Source organism: Myripristis murdjan, chromosome 19, assembly GCF_902150065.1.
Source record: "Myripristis murdjan chromosome 19, fMyrMur1.1, whole genome shotgun sequence".
NCBI lineage: Eukaryota > Metazoa > Chordata > Actinopteri > Holocentriformes > Holocentridae > Myripristis > Myripristis murdjan.
In genome coordinates, this window is record NC_043998.1 from 3,328,629 (window position 1) to 3,341,058 (window position 12,430).

The following is a 12,430-nucleotide window of genomic DNA, read 5'->3' on the forward strand; positions in this document are numbered from 1 at the left end:
TAAAGGCACAATTTATTTAATTTTTTAAAGTAATTATATTCAAAGTAATAAGATTAATAAAAAAATAAATAAATATCTAGAATTATTAGACTTGATGAAATGAGTCTGGACGAAATATTTTGAGCATGTTTGAGTGTCACAAATTACATCAATATTTTATTTTATTTTAATTAGTAAACTTTGCTGTGCTTTTTTTTTTAGACACTTCAAGATTACAAATGATGATTTCTGATTATGTTGCTATCGAGAGGGTTATGCAATTAATAGTGATACAAACAACGCACACACCCTCCAGCACTGCATGTGATCCTCAGAATATTAACAGGCTCCGCTGCCTGATTTGATGTTACTGAAATCTGTTTTTTTTTTTTTTTTTTTTTTAATTTCTTTGAAGGTCACCTAGCTACCGACTATGTTAACAGCTGAGACTCCTGGGGTGTTCTCACTTCATTTTAGCTCAACCAGTTTACAGTGACCATCTTTTGCCTTATCTTTCTTTTTCCTGCTTGTTACTTCGTGGACAAACGAGCGTTTGGTGCTGTTTTTAACATTGAATTTGTGTGCCCTACTGCGCCCAGACAGAAATAGCTCTTAATAATGAAAGATTGATGTGAAGTAAGCTTGTCATTACATGCTGCAGTAGACAATTAAATGCCTCCCAACATACAGCTCTCTCTGACTTTTCTCCTCTCCCCTCCATTTCTCTCCTCTCCTTCTCCTCCTCTTTCTGCTTAGTTTCTCTCCATCTCTCCTGTCCTCTTGACACTGACACGTGCCCGGGCCCTTAAGCACTCACACTATTCAAAGTTGTTGAACTCGTTTGCTGCAAATTACTGGGAGAGCATCAGCGCGCACACACATTGTTTTTTTGGATTCAGAAGGGAGTGCACAACAAGGCAATTCAGTGAGCTGATGACAAGTAGTTGGTGGCCCCCCTGGAGTGGCTTCTTGAAGTTTTTTTTTCTGCTGAGACCCTGGCTCATTAAAACAAATTACTTTTCTTGTCATGTGGGGACACACCAGAGGCAAACCCAACCCACTGTTTAACAAACAGTGCACTCAAGTTAAAAAAAAAAAGTAGAGTAGTAGAGACAGTGGAGACTGTTATACAAGCAATTAAACTGAAGCAAGTCAGACACCAACATGTTTGTGTATGTGTGTAGCATTACAAATATTCATCTCCTATTCCTCTATACAGAGACTCTAACAGACTAAAAAGGCTTTTCCACTGCTGCCCAGGTGCTCCTGTGAAAATCACAGCCACCCCCCTTCAGCCTATCAGCCCTTATGCTGCTGAGGCTGTACCCGTGACAGTGGATGAATGCGTACATACACACTGGCAGGACTGACATCTCAATAGGCCGCCTATTCCCCCACTATCAGCTTACAGCCTATAATTACAGCCAATCATCTTGGATCAAGCATGTCTGCGTGAACAGGCCAACGTAACATCTGCTGCCTTGGCCAGCAGGCCAAGAAGGACTTTTACACTGATAAGTGGACTAATTGTGGTTGTGGATGGGGGAAGGGGGAATGGGGTGGAGTGCAATATTAGGTACGATATGCACAAACCTACACACAGGGGAGTTTTTTTTTTCCTTGGGAACAGGTGCCCTGAGGTATTTCTTATCTTCCTTGTGCCAATGAAGCATTCTTATCTACATTGGGAAATGCTCAAGGGCGGTGAGATAAAACATCTCCAAGGATTTACGTTTGGAGTGCATTAAAGGAAATATTGGAGCGCTGCTGCTTTGAAACCTCGTCGAGGTGCAATATCTCTATTAAGATCACTTTCTATGGCACTATAAATAGCGACAGTTAAAACACTACATTGCAATTTTGAAGCTGTTAGACAAGGATACAGTTCCGCTATTGTCGTCACATTGAGGGATACGGTTGCACAAAAGACAGGGTTTCTAATGCTTTGTCTTCCGTAATGGGTAAACGCATGGGTATCATAATGTGCCACCTAAGACAAAGGCTCTGTCACAGGTTGCTAGCCTCGTGTTCATAAGTTTGGTTTACAAATGTAGAGCCATTTGTATGAGGTTACTCAATGAGGCTATTTACCCTGGAAAAGAAAAAAGAGCACTCATTAGAAAAATAAGACTGGCAGCTTTAGAGTCCATTTTGCAGTCTATGATGCAGACTTTGCTTCATCTCATGTACAACCCGAGACCACATGGCAGTGGGTTGAAGACAGGGCCTCTCCATAAAAAAAAAAACCCACAACGAAAAAGGAATAACAATAATGAAGTGTGATGTTTTACATACACTAAATAATTATTTTCTCCGCTCCACACATCGCGTTTTTGCAGATTTGTTATGGAAGTCATGCTGCAGCATTACAGAGGATGAGAGTAATAGTGAACAGGGAGCGAGACAGTCTCCTCATCGATCACCCAAACTGCCAAACATGATTATCCTGCCTTGCTTTCCAAAATGCATTATGTTCCATTGTCCAATGGGAGGAGCGATGGCTGGAATTTGCACTATCATAGACATCCTCTGCCCATCTCACCCTCATCTTTCTTTCATCCAAACTCTCTGTCTCTCCATCCGCCTACACCCAGTCCCACTCTCTGTCTGCGTAAACAAGTTAATCAGACTCAGAAGCCTTTGGGCTGTGATACAAGCCCTGGCCCTACGCGGGGCCTTCATAGCCATCAATCATTTCATTAGGATGCTGGTGGAAAACCAAGCAAACACATACAAAATCACACCCAAGTCTGAGCTTAGCGAGCTATAGTCTCGCTGCTGAACTCAGCACCACAGAGCTGGCGACAGCGCAGGCAGCAGACATACAGCCCAGACCAATGAAATAAATTGACAGTATTGGAGACTGAGTCAGACAGCAGCAACCAAATGCCTTCCCACCACAGACAACAAGACAGCAGGAGCAACATGAGCAGTCATGTCTATGGGTTGTAGTCCTATGGGCATTTATCAAGCCCCTAATTGTGGGAATGCTGATCGAGGATTAGTGCCCTGGTCACCCTCTGCATCTCATTTATTAGGATGTGAAAGCCACTTGACCTGTAGCCATGTGGTCTTAGCTTGGATTATCTACATGGCTATCACTCAATAAATGAGCTTTTCTGAAGGCAACACTCAAGTCACCAAAATGACTGGAGTTTCAGAGCCTTTTTCTTTGTCTCTGCGTTGGCTGTGAGAGGTGAGGAGGGCGGAGGCTGGCTGTGCGCGCTGTCTCTGTCACAGTTTATGCTGCGTTCTTTTCTGGACGGGAACCGGTCTCTTTCCTCTGTGCCGGCAGCAGTTACCATGAGTTGTACCTGGAGTGCCTCCAGAGTCATCAAGCACTGGCTTTTCCATTTTTAGTGCTCATTTTAGCCATTGTTTTACAACGCTGTAAAGAGGAGCAGCTCTGGAGGCCATGCAGCCGGGGAGAAGAAGTTTCTGGTGGGAGAAACAGGCGGAGAGGAATCTTTCAATCTAAAATAAATAAATAAATAAATAAATAAAATAAAATCCAACAAAGAAATTTAAATATGGCCAACAGAGATACCATTCTGCCTTACTTAAAAAAAAAAAAGTCATATTTTTCTGTGCAGCTTGAAAGATATTGGCAAGGAGGTAATTTCACTGTGCCATAGAGAGGATGTGAAGCAGATCCCTCCTCCACTCTCCTGCTTCACGTCCAGGGAACACCCTGTTTGACCTCATGTTTAGTCTTAGAAGGGGGTCATTAAGGGCTTAAGCTGCAATGTAATGAAAATGTTGTGACAACAGTGGAGGGTGAGGTAAAAACAGGCTTTAGGAGACAGCTGAGCCTCGACTCTGGGGACCGACAGGAGGGTTTAGAGGGAGGAAAATGATGGTTATCTGCACACCCTTGAGACATTGATATTAGCCTTGAGACTGGTGGATGGACTTGATGATAACCCTGAGCACTGCTGAAAGCCTGTCATAGCCGAGGGTGTTGGCCGTGTCGCTTCCAGGAGGTCAAGACAGGAGGGGTGGCAGTGGGATCAGCGCTGTCTTAAAGGTAATCATTTTAAGCAGCTCTCTCAGGAAGCACAGCGAGCAGTGGCCCATGGAATGAATATCATATTGTAAAAAGTGTAAAATTAAGCGCGACACGCTATCAAAACTGATTCTGTCTCGCCGGACATTGAAAAAAAGATAAGAGAAGCGTGAGGCAGAGCTTGGAGGAAATTTTATTAATTTGGTATGAGCAGTAAGGGAGGGGTAGGATCCGCTAGCATGCAAAGATGCAATTTAATCTAATATGGTATGCTCTGACACTGCTGCTCCCTTGAATGAAGCAAAATATAAGGGTCATATGCATGCATGCAGCTTGTTTCGTGTTAGCAGCCGCTTTCCCCTTTTGACTGCATTCATCATAATTCTGTGGCTTGTTGTTTTTCCACCGTATGGTTGCTGGCACGCTGGATGTGACAAAAATGAAGAGTAATGTGCTTTGTCCCAGCTCCTTTATCCCTGCGCAGAGGCCGCTACTGCCACCATTCCTCCCATACCCGACTACTGCTCGAGCCCCTCCAACCCAAAAGCACTTCCACATGCTGTACTAGAAAACCCGTAGCTTGTTGCCAGAGCGAGAGCTAGCCTCAGCTTGGACCCGAGCCCGCTCTAAACCTCTCAGTTTTGGAGCGGCTGCACCACCCTGTACTTTACAGCGAAAAGAAACACCACAGGTATGCTGTACGCCGGCCACTCCGCAGGGCTACACACACCCATACACATTACAAACTTGCGTCAGTGCTGCTTAACATGACTGAAACGATCAGGGAAACTACTATTAAGTATTACTTTCATACAGTTGCTCCGGATCGGTAATAGATGTATGGTAAGACCCCTTAACGACAAATTGATTCTATGCTATTAAACTGCAATGGAGAGATGACGCTTCGAGATGATTGGTGTTTTGGGTGTTGATACACAAAGCAGCCTCAGGGATGATGTAGATGGACAACCCTCCCAGAAGGAGACAGCAAACTAAAACACAAGGAATTAAATGTATTTAAATATTTCCTGGCAACAGTATGCTTCTCTGTGATTAATACTGAATCAGCTCTTTTGGCCCAAAAAGTTGCCCAGAAAGTCCCCCTGTTTAATCATAGCGCTTCTTTAGCAAACTTATGTCTGTCTACATGTTGCCGCATTGTTCCAGTAAGTAATTTGGGTGTACTTTTCCCACACTGAATGGCAGGAGGCTACGTTTTTCGCCCAGCCCAATTTATTATTTAATCTATTGAAGTACGACCGCAGGGACCGAAGACTGACAGGCCGAGAGGTGGGACGTGATGAGACAGACACGCTCATTCATAATCGCCACATCCTACAGTAACCACACTGAGCAATACAACACCTACAGCACGGCACTGGCAGCGACTCGTCAGCCCACAAAAACACTCACGTTTGCATGTACAGTATATACATACATACACACATGCACACTCTAATTCATACAACCACCACTACTACTGCCACTGCCACAAAACAAGGCATGAAATACTGCCTCCCAACTGCCAGCGCATGAATCATCGCAGCGTGACACTGCTCACTGCCTGAGGCCAGATCCTCACCCCCCCCCACCCAGTCTTTCCAGCACCCAACCCACCCCCCCTACCCCCACCCCACCCCACCCCACCCACCCCCGCCTCCCTCTCCTCCTGTCTCGTAAATGGGCTAGTCTGCCTCACCAAAAGCAGACAGGCAGCCTGGAGGACGGACAAAATTATTATCTCCCGCGCAGCAGCAGCAGCTCGTACAGGAGCTCCAGCACCAGATAGGATTCTCCAACAAGCTGCTGTCCTCGCTCAGATTGCTACCTCCGTCTGTCCTTGCCTCGCCACTCTCAAACATTTCCCACAACAGCGGTGCAGTTTTTGGACTTTCTCACCGGGGACGCTGTTTTGCTTCACTGGCAAAAACTGATTTTCCGGGCAATTGTGTGAGCATTTCTGGCAAAATGTGTCCTGTTTTTTTTTGCCAACCTTGTAGCAAACAGAATTCTACCTGACCTGACTTACGATGGGAAAATGACTAATTGACAATGTCATATTACCAAAATAAGGATGAAATGAGGCTCTATAAACAATCAGCATCCACTTTCTTAAGAATATCTGGCACAACTCCTTTGGCTCCCAAAACAGACTGAACTCTTCAAGGCATGAATTCAACAAGGTGTTGGAAATGCTCCACAGGTGACTTGATATAGGCTGATTTTTCAGCAGCATGTAGATCCTGTTCCACCTCATCCTAGAGATCCCTACTGGGTTGATGTATGGGGACTGTTCAGACCAAGTAAACCATCTCCGACCACATAGCCTTCTATCATCCTAATGGAAGCATCCATTTGAAAATATGCAATATCAGTGTTGAGCTGCAGAAATAAAATTTAGGTATATGTGGTACTGAGGTAATTGGTAATAAAGGGGACTAACGTGTCAAAAAATATTACTGTCAATACATAAAAACACAGCATTCTGTACCACTAATTCCACACAGCGCTGATGCATAGATGAATTTGGTTCATGCCCAATTATGACCCTTCCATCAGCATTTTGCATCACAAACTGGCATCCGTCAGACCAGGCAACTCTTCAGTCGTCCAGTTTTGGTGATTTCCAGAAGTGGAACCTGATTTTCTGCAAGCTGCCGCTCATCCGCTTCAAGGTTTTTGAGGCTGTGGGTTCTCAGAAGCCCGTCTGTACATCGCTGTATCACCGAGCCGTTATTTGCATACATGTTCCCGACTGTGGGCTTGAATGAGTGTTGCCTTCCTAATCTGATGTCTCTCATCAGCAGGACATTTTCACCCTCAGGATGGCGGCTGAGTGCTTTTTTTTTTTTTTTTTTTTTTTGTTTATCACACTGTTCTGTGGAAAAATCTAGAAAATGTTGTGTGGAAATCCAAGGACGGCGGTCATCTCTGAGATGCAGATCTCTCCTATGATGCGTGCTTCCAAAAGGCACTTATGCTTTTTTTATATTTGAATTTTATATGTGATTCTCTGTCTGGGCGAGAGAGCAGTTTTACATAAAAAGGGAGGTTTACTGAGGGTAAATATTGAAGAATAAGAATGTTTTATTTATTTCACAGTGCTCTTACGGTAATTATTGCAAATGTTTGAGGTTTCCACAGGCTTTGATATTATTTTCACAGATTTTAGTGAAATGTTCCACATGAAATCACAGCATCCGGGCTAAAGCAAAGTGTGAGCAGTGTTAGGAGGAATGTGTATCTGCACCAGGCCCTGTTGTTACTTCTAGTTACCAGACAGATTCTCGGTTTCTGCCCCATTACCCCCATTACCGGCCTCCAGGCTGGACAACAGGGAGAGCTAAGGTATGGTGCTGCTTCCATACCATCAGGGTGTTTTAGAGGGGGGGTGGGGGGGTGTTGATAAAACAGAAAGCAACAACAGCGTCATGTAAGAGGAATCCTGACGCAAATGCAAGATTCATGCCTTCATTCTGTCTGTTTTAATAGACACACTGGATGGATGGACTTTTAATTTGAAAAAGATCAACACGACTGCTGTGTGTTTGCAGGAAGGCAGGTGGGGGATGTGCGACACATCCATCATGCCTCCTCGCTCCAAACACACAATTGGGAGTGCAAAAAAAAAGTTCTCAGTCAGGAGCTATCACATAAACAGGATGGGTTTTCCAGGAAGCTCCTTAGAATTGTAAACTAGATGTCTGGATTGTAATTTTCTTTTCACGGGAGAATCAATAGATTGTGCGTGTTCTTGACTGAACCTGCTGAAGCGTGCGTCTCAGCCTAATGGACCTACAAGTTCCCATCTGTTAGTGAAAGAGATCTCAGCGGGTCCTCTCCCCTCGCCGTGTCCAAACACAGGATACTGCATACGGACAAAAATGTGATGACTTTTATTGGAATTCCAAGACTCGGCTGGAAAACAAGCGCAGGTCAAGCTCACGGCCATTAACCTTCGACTTGAGGGAACACAAAACAAGGTTTACAAGACAAATGTAACTAGACTACATAATTTGTTGTTTTGTTTTCTCGGTCTCTGCCTGGCTGTGTCCAATTTAAGGACCACACCTGTCGTCACTGTTAAATTTCCTCGCTCACATTTCCTCCTCTTGCTGTCCTGAAAGTATCAATTTGCATTTTAATTTTTTTGTATATGCAGTAACTGTTTTTGTTCAAGTACTCTATTTATATCACCCATCTTTTCATCATTTCCGCTGCAGTCCAAGCATTTTTTTTTCTCCCGATACCTGTGTTTCTTATCTCCTCTGCATCTTCATGGCACATGACATTTGGAAAACTCATTTTAATATGAGCATAAGACTAAGAAGCAGGGAACAGGGCGCTGCTGTGATGGTTCAGTATAGTCTGACTTATCACAACCAATCCATGATGTAACGATGACGTTCCTCAGCGCTGTCGCAGGCGGACAGGCCAGGCAGACGTTGGATTATTTTCACAGGAGGCACAAACTGGACCTGTCCATCATCCAACAGGAAACCTCCGAGCAGAGAAGAGCTGCTTTATTTCAGGTGCACTGCAAAAAGTCCAAATCTTACCAAGATTATTTGTTTTATTTCAAGTAAAAATGTCTTATTTCTAGTCAAAATATCTCATTACACTTAAAATAAGACATGATCAGCTCAGAAATGACTTGTCTTTAGACAATTTTCACTTGTTTCAAGTGAAAATTTACTTGAAACAAGAAACAAATTTTGCCAATGGAACAAGAAAATTTTTACTTGTTCACCTGTGTCACAAGTAAAAATTTGCTTGTTCCATTGGCAAAATTTGTTTATTGTTTCAAGCTAATTTTCACTTGTTTCAAGTAGATTTTCACTTGAAACAAGTGAAAATTGTCTAAAGACAAGTTATTTCTGAGCTGATCATGTCTTATTTTAAGTGTAATGAGATATTTTGACTAGAAATAAGACATTTTTACTTGCAATAAGACAAATAATCTTGGTAAGATTTGGACTTTTTGCAGTGTGGGTGCCTTTCACACGCTTCCCATCCCATTCCTTCACAATCCCTGGCCTGGACGGCGGCCAGCTTCAGGAGTGTGAAGGCTCTCTATGAAGCTTCACGGTGTTTATTCCCTTTTAACCTTTGTGCACCTCACCTCCACACAGTAGCCACTCCCCACGCGTTTCCCTCTGAAACATTCTGCAACGGCGCGTTATGAAACACTCCTCATAAAGATGGAGTGCCTCTCGCTGACCAGACTAATGCGCCGCTTGTCTGCTGCTCCGTCTCCTCCCAAGCCCCCTCTCCCCTGTTAGTAATAGATGGCTTCTCCTGGAGAGGAAGGGCTCTACCAGAGTGTGGCTATTTAGCCGAGCAGCTTCTCTTTAAACATTCGCCAGATACTCGGGGCGGGATGCCATCCATGAAAGAGATGGATAGATGGAAGAAGAGAAATGGGAATAAAAGAGAGAGGGAGGAAAGACGGAGGGGAGGGCGTCTACGTGGGAAATATGCTGCGGTTGGTCACAAAACAGCGAAAGCAGAAAGGAAAACATCTTCCCTCTGACCGCACAGGGCTTTGATGGGACTTGATGATGAACTCTGGTGTGTGTGTGTGTGTGTTGGGTGGGGGCAGAGAGATACACATAGAGAGGGAGAGAGAGGTTTGGTCCAAGTTGGTACGAGCAGGAATCAATCCAATGTGTTGCTTGGCTGCCGCTTTCATTTCCAGAGCCTGCTCCTAGCAGCGCTGACTAACACGGCCCATCAACACCAGTAATCAGCTGGGATACGCCATCCGCACTAATTGGTTCAAATTTTCTTTTCACCCACTCCAGAATTCCATTCGCTGTCACTCACTGTCAGAGCCCTCTCATGTTATTCATGCTCCTCCGAACGCCTCGGGGCGGATGAATGTTTAAACATGGACGTTTAAAACAAACATGTGACAGGATTCGATGAGATTCTGCGAGAGCTTGGATCCGCTTGAAACCTCACCTGCGCTTGGATGCTGCTTCCAATGAAGCCCCGAGGCATGACAGACCCCCTCACCTCCGCTCCGTGATGTAATTAACCGCGGAGCCTGGCTTTATTTGAAGAAACCTCTGCAAACAGGAAGAGCCGCGAATCAGCAAACAAGATAACATGTCACAGATGTGGCGGTGGGCAGGTTTGATGGTCAATTAATCAGGGGCCATAATAGGCCGGTTCCTGGAGGTTTTAAAGGGGAGGGGACCGTGCTGTAATGGGATCAAGCCCTCCGCAGAGTTGGTCAAATTACTTATATTTGGCTTGTTAATCTGATTTCGGTGTGTCTGCTGCTCGCGCGAGTCTCCCAGGCGACTGCCGCGTTTGTCACATCCACTGTAAAGTGCCTGTATAACTTTTCATTTTTGTCTGTATCTATAGCGTCCGCCGTATAGGGAACCGATATTGCAATATTCCCCCTTGACCTTTAAATTTTGGAACACTCCTCGAGTAAACACAGTAATCAGGTTTCCCGGGCCTCAACTGGGCCTAATTGAATGGAGAACTCAATTGCGTAAGTGTGATTTAGTTAGTGCTCGGTGTAATTAAAGTCCTGGAAATGACCTCCAAAGTTCTGTGTGGCATTAATTAGCCAAGACACCTCATCATCCACCGGGGGAGGGTCTGTCAGGGCTCGGGCCCACACAGCGTTAAGTCATGCGTGTCTGCGTGCGTGCGTGCGCTGCGAGCCTGAACTTGATTTCCTGCTCTTTAACCCCCCCGGTGCAGCCCTGACAGGATCAGCCACACTGTGCTCTATTGACGGCCCTAATCCCGCGTCCGTGTTCAGGTCCCGGTCGCCCGCCGCCATTCTGATACTGCACACGTTCCTCATTTCCCCCGACATGTGGTCCCGCGTTGTTTTTACAGTCACACCCCCCGTCATCCCCCCGGCTTGCGAAAACCAGCCCCGGCTTTTCCTCACCTCACGCCTGCCCCTCTCCAAACGCTCGCCTCGATGTGCCGAGGTAATGCATGCGAGTTTTGATTAAAGCGCTCCCTTATGTTTTTTGGCTCCAAGCAGCTCAACCATTAATGCCTGTGCCATGAACAAATGGATTGTGCGCCGGTGCCAGTGCCCTGCCTTTCAGCCCGCTCTTACTTTCCCCCTCCGTCCAAACACACAGCTCAAAGCTGCACCTTTTAATGCCTCCTAATGTTCGGCTCGCCTTCCCTTGACCCGCTCTCATCCATATGTTCACTTTGACAACTTTCAAGTAAAGCGAACAGCTCTTTTTGCATTAGCGTTCCACTCTGCATTTGCTTTGGAAGAGTTTCAGTCCAAAAGAAGTCCACCAATTTGAAAAAAGGAACTCATAATTCCCAATAGCATAAAATCAATCCAAATTACTTTTTAAAGGATAGCACCAAGGGTAACTTGGTTGTCAAGATGGTAACACTTATAGACTTGGATCCTCTATATTACAGAAGTATTTAACGGTTCTTCAGGGAGCTGTTTTTTCTGTTTTTTTTTTCTTTCTAAATCGATATATAGCATTTCAGAACTAAACTTTGTATTTAATTACATGGTATCCCTTTTTGCGTCTGATGCAGTCATGCCTCAGAGACAATCCATCAAGGCTCCACCCCAGAGAGAGGCCTGTCTTCCTACCTTCCAGACTCTCCTTTGTGCCCCGGCGTTTCATCGGCGGTCTTTTTGTCTTATCGCATTTTCACACAGTGCCCACAGCTGCTTTGACAATTTTGAAATGGCGCTTTTGTTCGCAGCGCTTGAAAAGCGAGGATGAGAGGAACAAGGCCTCGGAGAATCGCAGCGGCATCAGCGTTAACGCAGGCTCACTCCATCTGCTGCCGAACGCTTTGACACATGCCAAGGAGGCACCGGGCACCACACAAGCAACTCGAACTCTGGAAGTTATGGACTGTGCATGAGTGTGTGTGTGAGTGTATGTTTATATGCAGTGCATGCATGTAGATGTTTTGGATATAAGAGATATATTTCTGGATGTAGGAGCTTCACCACCGCTCCAATTATTGCAATTATGGCTCTTGACCAAAAAGAAACCAAACAGGAGCTGGAGCTAATGGAGCTGGGAATGGATCCCATGACCTTTGACTTCCAAGAATGTGGTACAGTGAAGGAACAGTTCAACAGCAATGGTTTCCATGCAGGTAATCACCTCTTTCCTCTATGTGCAACCTGTCACCGAGCTTTGACTATGACAGATAATGCCTGTCTGCGTTGAGCAGGTCTGGCGTCTGAGATGAGGGAAAAGCAGCAGGAGCTAAATCAATAGGCATGATTTATGATTGTATTGGCAGCATTTCTATTTGTGAGGGGCTGGAGGGAGGGAGAGGAAGAGGCATGCAGTGGGAGAACGAGAGTAAGGGGAAGTGTGCGTGTTTGAAGAGCCGATGAAGAGAAGGTGAGGTAAAGGAACAATAAATCATCAGAAGTGCCGTTACAGTATGGCCGATCTCCTCGCACTA

The 12,430-nt window shown here is 45.1% G+C and overlaps 1 protein-coding gene across 1 annotated transcript in view; it reads left to right on the forward strand.

The window, feature by feature from the left end:
* fbxw10 (F-box and WD repeat domain containing 10) overlaps nucleotides 1-11,872 on the forward strand; it is a 56,951-nt gene extending 45,079 nt beyond the window's left edge. Inside the window, exons 14-16 of the mRNA XM_030078352.1 lie at nucleotides 7,258-7,333; nucleotides 10,770-10,947; nucleotides 11,708-11,872. Coding sequence (XP_029934212.1) covers nucleotides 7,258-7,333; nucleotides 10,770-10,947; nucleotides 11,708-11,872 — 419 coding nt within the window. The remainder of the gene's footprint in view (nucleotides 1-7,257; nucleotides 7,334-10,769; nucleotides 10,948-11,707) is intronic.
* The last annotated feature ends 558 nt before the right edge of the window (nucleotides 11,873-12,430 follow it).